Source organism: Panthera pardus, unplaced genomic scaffold (genome assembly GCF_024362965.1).
Source record: "Panthera pardus isolate Hobbes unplaced genomic scaffold, ASM2436296v1 HiC_scaffold_3, whole genome shotgun sequence".
Classification (NCBI taxonomy): domain Eukaryota; kingdom Metazoa; phylum Chordata; class Mammalia; order Carnivora; family Felidae; genus Panthera; species Panthera pardus.
The window spans coordinates 3,253,400-3,266,549 of NW_026526876.1; the positions used below are offsets into that span (position 1 = coordinate 3,253,400).

The 13,150-nt window shown below is 38.6% G+C and overlaps 1 protein-coding gene and 1 pseudogene across 13 annotated transcripts in view; one reads left to right on the forward strand and one right to left on the reverse strand.

Annotated features, from left to right (window-relative positions):
• Nucleotides 1-13,150, reverse strand: part of NCOR1 (nuclear receptor corepressor 1) — a 158,602-nt gene that overhangs the window by 101,606 nt on the left and 43,846 nt on the right. For all 13 annotated transcript variants that reach the window (XM_053893264.1, XM_053893263.1, XM_053893266.1 and 10 more), the window contains exon 5: nucleotides 8,860-9,042. In XM_053893264.1, coding sequence (XP_053749239.1) covers nucleotides 8,860-9,042 — 183 coding nt within the window. The remainder of the gene's footprint in view (nucleotides 1-8,859; nucleotides 9,043-13,150) is intronic.
• On the forward strand, nucleotides 3,526-5,746 carry LOC109246064 (nucleophosmin-like; annotated as a pseudogene).

The window sequence follows — 13,150 nt, forward strand, 5'->3', positions numbered from 1 at the left end:
CTACTAAAACCTAGAGGAAAATTTTAACTGTGCTACGAAGACAGATCAAGACTCCTAGTCAATTAGGTCAGATCACACCCAACCTAAGGATAAAATTCCTCCGAGAGACAAGCTTCAAGGACCACTTCCACCTTGGAATTCAAAGTACTTTTGCAAGCTGCTATCTTTATAAGTAAAAGACAGATATCTGGAGTTGTGAGATCATGTTTATGGGGTTAAGTTCCTCAACCATTCTTTCTTAGCTCTGCTCAGAAGCCTTCTTTGAGGGTCCCTGTTAAGTAGGTGTGGAGAAAGGAAAAAACCAACTTCCAGAAATCCCATTTTGTTCTGAGTACTGAAGTAGCCCCGGGACAAAACCATTGTAACAGGAAGACTAAAAACAAACGAAACAAAAAATATAAACTTTTCCTCACTTACTTTGTTCTTTCATACAAGAGGTTTACAATAATTTTGCAAATTTAACATATTTAGTTGAATTTTTGTTGAATTGTATAAAACATATACAATTTTGTGTGTTAATGGTATTAACATTATTAATTAACATTATTAACACTGTGTTTCTATGCATCTATGTTATGTTTCTTTACATTTCTCAATAAAATTTGTAGTTCCTATACGTCTCATAATGGTCATGCAATATATTTTTTAATTATGATAATGGGTTACACATCATTGAGCATTTACTATATGCCACATTAAATTAAACAATATATTCATGATCACAACTCATACATCCATCACATAAGGTAGCTGGTGTTGTTAACTGCATTACTGCAATTTTACAAGTGAACAAACTAAAGAAAAGACCAGATAAGACCAACCCAGCAGAATCAGACCCACTAAGACTTAAAAGAACTGTCAGACACATTATTATAAATTTAATAGGACTCAATAAAGAAGACTGTTTAACATTGTTTTAAAGCAAGGTAATCTTTTTTACATGAGATTTAAAAATTAGCCTAAAAGAAATTCCAACAACAACAACAACAACAAAAATTAGTGAAACTAAAGATATATTTGACAGATTAGATATAACTGAAAAGAGAAATGCAAACTGAAAAACAGAAGTGAAGAAACTGCCCCCAGTGAAGCCCAAAGAAGCAACCAACTGGGAAAGAAAAAACAATAAAAAGACATAGAACACAAGAGTGATAAGATGTTGTATCTAACAGAAATTTGAGAAGAGAACAAAGAAACCACAGGAAAGGATTTTGTTTAAAAAAAGAAAAAAAAAGATCATGGCTCAGAATTTTCCAGAACGGATTAAAAACTAACACATTCAAGAAGCCCAACGAATCTTAAGCTGGACAGTAGGTTAAGCATCTGGCTCTTGATTTCGGCTCAAGTCATGATCTACAGTTGGTCATGAGATCTAGCCTGTGTTACAGCTCCACACTGGGTGTGGAGCCTGCTTAACATTCTCTCTCTTGCCCACTCTCTCACCCGCCCCCCCCCCCCCAAAACATAAATAAATAAATAAAATACAAGCAAAAACCCACTCCTAATACATCATAATAAAAACAACAGCACACAAAGATATTAAAGGCAGCCGGAGTTGGGGCGCCTGGGTGGCTTGGTCGGTTAAGCGTCCGACTTCGGCTCAGGTCATGATCTCACGGTCCGTGAGTTCGAGCCCCGCGTCGGGCTCTGTGCTGACAGCTCAGAGCCTGGAGCCTGTTTCAGATTCTGTGTCTCCCTCTCTGTCTGCTCCTCCCCCGTTCATGCTCTGTCTCTCTCTGTCTCAAAAATAAATAAATGTTAAAAAAAAAAAAATTTTTTTTTTAAATAAATAAATAAAGGCAGCCGGAGAAAAGATGCAGACTATCCACAAAAGAATAAAAATTAGACCAAGGGGCCAATGTCTTAACGGTGGAAGCCAGAAGACAGCATGCTGGTACAAAAGAACCAAGTACCAAATAAAAATACCTTTCAATAAATGGCATCAATAAAAGACATTTAGGTCTCCACAACTAAATACTAAATCTGCCAACTAATGGATCCTCACTAAAGGAAATTCTGCAGGATGTTCTTCAAGCAGAAACACACAACCCCACAAGGAAGAGCTGTCTTGCAAGAAGGAATGATGAGCAAATAAGATGACAGACAAGTGGGTAAACCTAAATGAACACTGACTGTATAAAATAATGTCTTTGGTGCTTGAAATAAAACAAGGAAGAACTAGAAAAAAATGGCAAAATATCATAAAAGCTGGGAGAAAAGAGAAAGGACTCAAGAAGGTCTATGTCCCCTTGCTTCTCGAGTATGATTAAGATACTAATTTAATTTTAGGCTTCAAGTTAAACAGGCTGGTAAGTTTGAGGGGAGCCATTATAAACAATATAAAATAGTGTATAAAATACAAACTAGAGGGGTAGAAGAAAATGGAGTAAGACAAATAATCCAAGATAAGGATTAGAACAAATCAAACAAGAAACCATAAAAAAGACAGGACAACAGTATATAATAAAAACAATTGAGATATTACCAATCATCATAATCAGGTTAAAAGAAGTAAATTATCCTGTGGAAAGACAGGGTGTCAGAGTAGATAGAAAACAAAACCCAGCTATATACATATATAAGAGCTATACCTTAAAGCACAGAAAGTAAAGGGAAGAAAAAAGACAAACTAATATCAACCAAAAGAATGCTGATCTAATTATGTCAAAACCAGGCAGAACAAATTTTACGGTAAAAAGCATTACAAGAGATAGAATGTCACTGCCTTACAATAAAAGGTTTCACTGACCAGGAAAATAATATAAACTTCTATAAACCTAAAGTAAGAGACTAAAAATACACAGGATAAAAACTGAGAACCGGGGGGCACCTGAATGGCTCAGTTGGTTAAGTGTCCAGCTCTTGCTTTCAGCTCAGGTCATGATCTCACGGTTTCATGAGTTCAAGCCCCACACGGGCTCTGTGCTGACAGTGCAGAGAGCCTACTTCGATTCTTCCTCTTTCTCTGCCCCTCCCCACTGGCATTCTCTCTGCCTAAGAATAAATAAACTTTAGGGGTGCCCAGGTGGCTCAGTCAGTTAAGTGTCCGACTTCGGCTCAGGTCACAATCTCATGGTTCGTGGATTCAGGCCCCGTTTCGGGCTCTGCTGACAGTGCAGTCTGCTTTGGGATTCTCTCTCTCCCTCTCTTCCTGCCTCTCCCCTGCTCGTGCTGTCTCTGTCTCAAAATAAACAAACTTAAAGGAAAAAAAGTATCTGATAAAATTCAACATTCCCTCATCATTTAAAACTGTTAGCACGCTAGGGCAGCACCTGGGTGGCTCAGTCAGTTAAGGGTCCGACTTCAGCTCAGGTCATAATCTCACAGTTCATGAGTTCGAGCCCCACGTCGGGCTCTGTGCTGACAACTCAGAGCCTGGAGCCTGCTTCAGGTTCTGCGTCTCCCTCTCTCTCTGCCCCTCCCCTGCTCATGCTCTCTCTCTCAAAAACAAACATTAAAAAAAATTATTTTTGTTTAACTCTTAGCACACTAGAATCCAACGGTTATTTCCCAACCTGATGAAAGATGTCTAAAAACACTGACATCAAAATCAGTGGCAAAAAGTAAAGGTATTCTTCTAAAAGTAGAAAAGAACAAGAATAACCACTTTCGACTCTGTATTGTAGTCCTAACCAGAGCAATAAAGCAATAGAAAAGTAAGGGAAAGGGGCACCTGCGTGGCTCAGTTGGTTAAGCATCCAGCTTCAGTTCAGGTCATGATGGCACAGATTGTGAGCTCAAGCCCCGCCATCAGGCTCTGTCAGCGCACAGCCCACTTTGGATCCTCTGTCCCCCTCTCTCTCTGCCCCTCCTCTGCTTGCGTGCGCGCGCGCGCGCGCACACACACACACACAGGCGCTCTCTTGCTCTCTCTCTCAAAAATAAACTTAAAAAATTTTTTTTTGATTAAGAAAAAGGTTTAAGGACTGGAAAGGAGAAACAAAACTGTGTTGCTACTGCTGTTGTTAACTATTGATATGGAGAATCTACAAATAAGAAATCAGCAATAAAAGGATACTTTAGGAAGACTTCTGGTCTATATAAAAATGTCAAAGGCAACAAAAAATGTAATTTAAAAAATATATTATTAATAAGAGCATCAAAAATATAAAGTGCCTAGAGTTTAATTAAATGCAAGGCATATAGATTGTTTATGGACAGAAAGTAACAAAACATGAAAGACATCTTAAATAAATGGACACACCATGTTCATGGATTGGAAGACTCAATGTCATAAAGATTTCATCCTTCCCAAATTGATCTCTGTATTCCATATGATTCCAATGAAAATTCCAAAAAGATGTTTTAGAGAACCAAAAAGTGTGATTCTAAAAGTTACATGAGATTGTAAAAAATTTAAATAGCTAAAACATGCCGTTAGAAGTAGGGCTTACCTCACTGGAAAAAAAGAGTTATTATAAAGCTCTAGTAGTTAGGAGAATATATATTGTATTTCTGCATGAATACCACGAAGAGGGCAATAAATAAGAATTTTCAAAACCCAGAAATCAACACATATATAGATGTAAACTTGAATTATAATAGAGGTAAAATGGTAGGGCAGTTGGGAAAGGACGAACTTTGCAATTATCCATAGATAACAGAATAGATGTGACCCCCTACCTTGAGACAGACATAAAAAAGTCAATTTTTGGTGGATTAAGAATAATGCAAAAAGCAAAACTATGAAGATTTGAAAAAGACAACTCGTCAACTATTTTAATGATCCCAGGGTAGTCTCATATAAAATATAAACAAATTCTGCTCAGCAAAAACACAATTAGGCTCAAAGACCTAAATATCAGAGTTAAAACAATAAAATTTACAGAAGAAAGTACAGGAATAAATCCTCGTGGGACCTTACATTACGCATCAGTTTCCTGGACAGGACAACAAAAGCTCAAGTAATGAAAGAAAAAATAAACCGGGCTTCCTCACAATTAAAAACTTTTGGCCTGGTGTGATTCAGTCCTACACGGCTGTTCTCTGGAACAGGAGTCATTTACCTCTGGCTGCCCCCTCTCCCACACAAGATTCCCACCCCACAGAAGATTCAGTGGACAGAGACATGAACCCCGTGAGGCCCCAGAAATATCTTTTCAGTTGTGAGGCCAACAAAGGCCAAAGATTATCACTTTAAAATGGATTATGATGCAAATGAGCACCAGCTACCTTTAAGAATGGTCAGTTTGGGGGCCGATGCAAAAGATTAATCGCCCATGGTTGAAGCAGCGGCAATGAATTAGGAAGGCAGTTCAATTAAAGTAACACTGCAACCTGGAAACATCTGTACAGCCAATGGTTTCCCTTGGGGGCTTTGAAATACCACCACCTGTGATCTAAATGTAGTTCAGGGCCTGCACATGTGGACAGCACCTCGGAGGGGTGGAGGATGAAAGTGTGAAACTCCTAAGCATATCTGGAAAGCGATCTGCCCCTGTACGTCACAGCCAAGTTTCCACAGAAAAAAAAGTGAAACTGGCTGATGAGGATGAGGAGGCTGAGGAAAAAGCTCCAGTAAAGAAATCTATACTCAATACTCCAGCCTAAAAGGCCCCAAACTATCAAACCAGGATGGAAAAGACCCAAAATCATTAACACCAAGATCAAAAGGTCATGAATCCTTTAAAAAAAAAAAAAAAAAAAAAAAAAGGAGGAGGAAAAAAGTCTTAAAACAGCAAAAGGATCTATTTCTGTAGAAGACATTAAAGCAAAAATGCAAGCAAGTCTAGAAAAAGCTTGCTGAATGGTCTTGGTAAATTAAGCCCAAAGATGGGGAGAGGAAAAAGAGAGACAAATATAGTCTCTACTGAGAATCAACAATCTAGACGAAAGTTTTCTATTTTAATTTCAATCCCCGTTCCCAGTTTGCCACCCACCCACACCCCCCTTCCAGGCTGGAAGCAATCTCCCTCCTGATTTCCCAAAGCACTTTCATCTGACTGCTGTGATCCAATGAACCTTATACTTTGCTTTCTGGGACTTGTGCATTTGACTCCGCTCTTTGACCATGTTTTAATCACCTTTCCTATCTCCCTAGCTGCTCAATAAATACTTAAATGAGTCAAGTAAGGGGGGGGTGGGGAATACCTTTTTTACACCAAAGGACACTAACAGCAAAGTGAAAAGACAATTCACAGGATGAGAGAAAATAATCTGCAAATCACGTATCTGCATATCCAGAGTAAGGAACTGTTATAACTCAACCATAAAAAGGCAACCCGACTGAAAAATGGGGAAAGAATCTGGATGTTTCTCTAAAGAAAATACACAAAAAGGCCAACAAGCACATGAAAGGGCATTTGCCATTAATCATTAAGGAAATTAAAATCAAAACCATAAGGAGATACCACTTCACATTTACTAGGATGGCTATTTAAAAAAAAAAAGTGTAGGCACGCCTGGGTGACTCAGTCACTTGAGCGTCCAACTTCGGCTCAGGTCATGATCTCGCGGTCCGTAGGTTCGGGCCCCGCGTCGGGCTCTGTGCAGACAGCTCAGAGCCTGGAACCTGTTTCAGATTCTGGGTCTCCCTCTCTCTCTGCCCCTCCCCCATTCATGCTCTGTCTCTCTCTGTCTCAGAAATAAATAAACGTTAAAATAATAAATAAATAAATAAATAAATAAATAAATAAATAAATAAATAAATAAATAAATAGAAGTGTAGGGGTGCCTGGGTGGCTCCGTCGGTTGGGGATCTGACTTCAGCTCAGGTCATGATTTCGCGGTCCGTGAGTTCAAGCCCCGCGTCGGGCTCTGTGCTGACAGCTCAGGGCCTGGAGCCTGCTTCGGATTCTGAGTCTCCCTCTCTTTCTGCCCCTCCCTCCCTCATGCTCTGTCTCTCTCACTCTCAAAAATGAATAAATGTTAAAAAAAAAAAAAAAAAGTGTTACCACGGAAATAGAGCAAGTGTATCCATCCCTCAAAGACTGCTGGTGGGGATGTAAAATGCTGCAGCCACTTCGGAAAACATTCTCACAGTTCCTCAAAAATGTAAACCAGATTTGGGGCGCCTGGGTGGCACAGTCGGTTAAGCGTCCGACTTCAGCCAGGTCACGATCTCGCGGTCCGTGAGTTCGAGCCCCGCGTCAGGCTCTGTCTGGGCTGACAGCTCGGAGCCTGGAGCCTCTTTCCGATTCTGTGTCTCCTTCTCTCTCTGCCCCTCCCCCGTTCATGCTCTGTCTCTCTCTGTCCCAAAAATAAATAAAAAAACGTTGAAAAAAAAAATTTAAAAAAAAAAAAAATGTAAACCAGATTTACCAAAGGACCCAGCAATTTCCCTCCTGGGTATATATCCAAGAGAACAGAAAAATATATGTCCACACAAAAACGTGTACATGAATGTCATAGCAGCAGCACTCATAGTAGCCAAAAACAGCCAAAATGTGAACACAGCCCAAATGTCCGCCACCTGATGAATGAATCAACAATACATTGTATCTCCACGAAATGGAGTTTTTAGTCAGCCATAAAAAGGAATGAAGTATTGATACAAGACAGAACATGGATGAATCTTGAAAACATGCTAAATGAAAGCAGCAAGACAAAAAACGTCACACGTGTTATAGGATTCTATTCACCCGAAATGTCCAGATAAAAATCCATATAGACAACAGATTAGTGGTTGCCAGGGGTCAGCGAGAGGGGGAAATAGAGGGTAACTGCTACCAGATATGTGGTTTCTTGTTGAAGCGATAAGAATGCTCTGGAATTATACAGTGGTGATAGTTGCACAACTTTATGAATACATTAAAAGCCAACAGACTGTATACTTTCAAAGGATGAATATTCTGCTATGTGAATTTTTTTAAATTTCAGTATCAAAAAAAAAAAAAACATACATACAAAAATCTCCATCCTCCCTTCCCCAAAAAGCAAAATGACAACCCACAAATGAGGACATAGCTGCCATAGGCATTAACTGACAAGACACTTTAGGAAATACTACAATTAAGAAAATGACAAAGGGGCGCCTGGGTGGCTCAGTCGGTTAAGCGTCCGACTTCGGCTCAGGTCATGATCTCACGGTCCATGAGTTCAAGCCCCGCGTCCAGCTCTGTGCTGACAGCTCAGAGCCTGGAGCCTGCTTTAGATTCTGTCTCCCTCTCTCTCTGCCCCTCCCCCATTCACGCTCTATCTCTCTCTGTCTCAAAAATAAATTAGTGTTAAAAAAAAATTGTTTTTAAATAAAAAAAGGAAAAAAAAAAGAAAATGACAAAATAACAATCCGCATAAGGAACACCAATAACCCATGAACAAATGAAAATCAGCTCTCATACCTAAACAAGGACATTCAAATTAAAACCTCAGGGAGAACTATTTCACATCCAACTGCAAAAAACTCATCAGGTGATGACAAGCATTTGCACAAACTGGAACCTGTCCATGTTGCCAACGGCACTGCCATTTTCGCACGTTCAGTATCATCTAATACACACTCAGAGAAGCGCATACTCTCGAGTCAAGCAATGCCATTCCTGGGCACGTGCCCACAAAAATCTATTCACACGTGAACCAAAAACACAGCACCACTGCACTGAAGTAGCAACAATCTAGGAACAACCCATCCAATAAGATCCAAAACAGAATGGACAAACAAGTTTTGCTATCTGGAATCACACGGTCAGACAATACAGCAGGGGACATGAATGGATGCAACTCGGGAAACGTAAAAGCAAAAAAAAAAAAAAAAAAAAGAAAAGAAAAAAAAGAAAAAAAAAAGGCAAGTCAAAGAGTATACAGGCTTGATTCCATTCATATAAAGTTGAAAACTATGGAAAAGTTGGCATTATCTTCTTTAGAAAGACAAACATATGTTCTTAGAATATCGATAAAATATCAGTAACATCAAACACTTACTTGTTTCTTCTTCAGTTTGAGGATCTGCTGTTCTACTTTTGCAATTTCTCTGTCTACACGATCCATACTCTGTATTAACTCTTCCTTTGAAAGTTTTGAAGGTGAAGCATTCTGATCATCTCCACAAGGTTGCCCAGAGATTGGAGAGGATGGAGCTTCATGTTTGCCTCCAAATGCTGGATCCTTTAGAGAAGAAAGTCAAGAACAATTTATTCCTCACTAATAGCCAATATTAACATCAAGATTCTCTTAGCTGAACAAGTCTATTTTAAGACGCAGCAGAATCATAAATGCTATTTCTCTAGCTGGTGTCCTACAGGAGCAATTTTCATACATGCACACACACACACTCCACTCCACTGACGTTTATACATCACGGTCTACACATATCATTCACTATTCTGAATATCCTAAAAGCTATTTAGAATGAGGTGGCTAAAAGGCTGAATAGCCTTGAATGTCACAATACTGAGACTGTAGAGAATATCTGGGGAAACAGTAAGGCAATCATGAAAAAGGAAGATACCGTTTCTTAACCATTTTCTTACGATGGTTCTTCTAAAGGTCTGAACTTGTAGGTCATAAACTCCATGCAAAAGCTGTGTGTCCACCCAGCTTAACAGCTATGATACGGCCAAGAGTTCCTAACAAAAACTTCTCAGACTTTCCAAGGGCAAATAATCAGGTACGGAAGTCAGAGAAATGACCTAGCACTTTTCTTGTTGCTATCACCTAGGCCTGCCTTTATAAAGGGCGGGTAAATCTGCCCATGCTACAGCGCACATAACCTCGATTAAGCCAAATATGTCATTCCATTACACCTCCAATCAGAATGAAAGCCCCCCACCCAAAACCAACCACCTTGTCAACACACACACACACACACACACACACACACACGCTATTAATCTCCAGTCTAAGGTGAAGATATAAGCAATACTGTAAAGCAGATGAATTTTTGTTTTTTAAGTAGACTCTGTGCCCAGCATGGAGCCCAACAAGGGGCTTGAACTCACTACCCTGAGATCAAGATCTGAGCTGAGATGAAGTGTTGGCTTAACCAACTGAGCCACCCAAGCACCCCAAAGATAAATTCTGGATTAAGTCACTAGTTTTCTGCAGGCTGTAAGAAGCCTAGAATGAGCATAGTTCATAGGACAATACAGCCCTCAGAGTATTAAATATAATGACTAAGTGTGAGAAATGAGTAGTTCTAACAAAGAATGCACACAACTATACTTGGATAGTTGCTCCAAAACAACTTGGAACAGAGATTTTGGCTAAAATATGCGTATTTCTGAAAAATCTCATATTCTGTAATAGTATATGCTAAATATAAGACCCGGGGCTCAGTTGGTTAAGTGTCCAACTTCAAGCTAGCTCATGATCTCATCATGGTTGTGAGTTCGAGTCCCGCATCAGGCTTGGTGCTGCCAGCAAACAACCTGTTTCAGATCCTCTGTCCTCCACTCTATCTGCCCCTCCCCTGCTATCGCTCGATCTCTCTCAAAACAAATAAATAAACTTAAAAAAAAAAAAAAAAAAAACCTCTGGGGAAAATAGAAGTGTGGCTATTAAGACCTGTACAACTTTGTATGCAGAGCATTAACAAAACAGTAACAATTCTAACAGAGGTAATAATATATTGAAGCTCCAATATCATTTGCGATCAGCCTACGATCTTTGCTCAATTCAAACTCTGTAGTTCATGCTTCTGCTGTTAAGATGTAAATCCCTGAAGTCTTTTGCTTCTAACAGAAAACAGTATGTTTCATCAAAATAAAAAAAAAATAGAGGGGCGTCTGGGTGGCTCCGTCGGTTAAGCATCCGACTCTTGATTTTGGCTCAGATCGTGATCTCATTGTTTGTGAGTTTGAGCCCCTCATCAGGCTCTACACTGTTAGCGTGGAGCCTGCCTGGGATTCTCTCTCCCTCTCTCTCTCTGTCCCTCCCCTGCTCACTGTCTCTCTCTCTCTCAAAATAAATAAACACTAAAAAAATAAATAAAAAATAAAAATACAATTGAGGGTATAACCATCTTTATCAACCTTTAAAAACAAAAAAATACAGAAAAAAACATAGGAGATAGTATCTTCACATTTTCTTTTCGACACTTGAATCTCCACTAGTTAGCTTAACAGTGAAAAGCAGAGCAGTTCTTGAATGCAATAATTTTCGAATCTTCTCAAGGTCTTCAGACATCATGAAGGCTACTTCTTTTAATTATGGGACAGCTTGATCCTGAGAGCTTTTGAAACATTAACGTGCAGAGAAAAATCATTTATGAACCACCAAGACCTCGTTATATAACACATTCTCCTGCCATACGCAAATGAGTTCATGTGTGTTACGGGACATGTAAAATAGCAAAACAGGTATTTCAACTGCAGACTTTGCAAACGCTCCTCAGGTGATCTGATGCACAAGCTAAGAACTACTAGTACAAAGCAATATCTTCCACAGACTTGCCTTCTAGTTAAACATTTAACAACAAAACAATTCCTTAAGTGCCTACTATGTGCAGGCACTAGGCAGAGGGGTGAATGAAACAGGATACTCGCCTTCATGGAGTTTCTAATCTTGTGTTGGAACATAATGATAGCAATTTTGAGGGAAGAAAGTTAGATTCCTACCTTTTATCTTATATCACAATAAAAGCCAAATGACAGCAAACATTTACATGAGGCTTTATTAGCAAATCACAATGAGCCTCAAGCGAACAGAACAAGGTATTCACGCAATCTTGGGCTCAGAAAAGCCAACAGCAAAAGATATTAAAAAAAAAAAGAAAGAAGAAGAAGAAACAAAGACTGATGGATTAAAATAAACAGTCTTCTGTTGATTATCAAGATAGCAGTAACAAATTTAAAAGCAAATGAGAAAAAGCATTTCCAAAATGTCAACTCTACAACTCAGTATAAAATCAAAAACTGACCAACAGAAAAACGAACAGATAGGAAAAAGAATTTACAAAATAGGAAAAATGAATAACCAGTAAACAAATGAAAAATGTAAGTTTTAGTAAGAAGCAAATAAATACAAGTTAAAATTTTATCAGATTAACAATGGTTTTTTAAATAGCAGCAAATCTGTGGCATTAGCACAATAATTGGGCACCCTACATTCTGCTGTCAAGAATAAGAATCAGTCCTACTCTTTGGCAGGACAATCTGGAAATACAAAAGGCTGAAAAATATGCCAACTCTGATCAGAAATTGATTATACTAACAGGAATTTACCTTAAGGAAATAAATAAGAATGAACACCAAAAAAATCAGCCTAAAGACCATGTCATTGCTCTAATGAACCAACAGATAACCTACATGTGTGACACATCACTTTATATCCATATATGAAATACTAAGTAACCACTAAAAATACAGTTGCAAACTTACTGACCCGAAAAGAAGCTCATGAAGCACTTAAGCGAAAATAAAGTTATAAACAATGTACAAAGTGAGCGTATTAAAATACCCACCCAACTATCGGCAAAGTTAACAATTTCTAACTGGTGAGGCTGTAAAGTAACTTTCTCCTTCAAGCTTGCCTAATTCTTCTATAGAAGATACACCTGAGCTTGGCAACATTAAAAAAAAAACCCCAAACTAATTCTTTCAAAATCCCTACTTCTAAAAAAAAAAGTCATGGTTTACAGCTTAGGGGGGAAAAAGCAGGACCAGGGGTCAGGGGTCAGGGGTCACGGGTTTTCACTCCAACTCAGGAGGCACCACCTAGGTTGCTTAATTTTGCCTAACATCTGTTTTGTCTACTATAAAATGGAAATAGGTTGTACAGTGATCCAACACGTCACATTTTAATGAATGAGACTTGAAGATCCCTTTCTGCTAAAAAATTCTACAGCTATAAATAACATTTGTAGTCATTTATTCATCCTTGAATAAATTCTTCTTAAAAGAAGACTTTCATTCTTTGTATTTTTTCTTTTGTTGTTCATGCTGCAAAACATTTCTTATGAACCCATAGACTATAACACATGTATTTCACACAAGGAGGTAGGCCTCAAAAATCCCAGAAGTTGAGCTTATTTCTAGAGCTTTCCCCACCTATCCTATCATTTTGTAAATTTTCAAATGTACATAAAAGTTGAAAGAACAATACAATGGATATGCATTTATCCTTCATGCTCGCTAGTTAACATTTTACTATTTTTGCTTTCTCTATAAACATATCCACACACCTACCTTTTTTTTTTCCCTTTAGCAGAACTATTTGAAAACAAATTGCATACACGTTCACTATCTCTTAAATCACTTTTCCCTGCATAAAAACT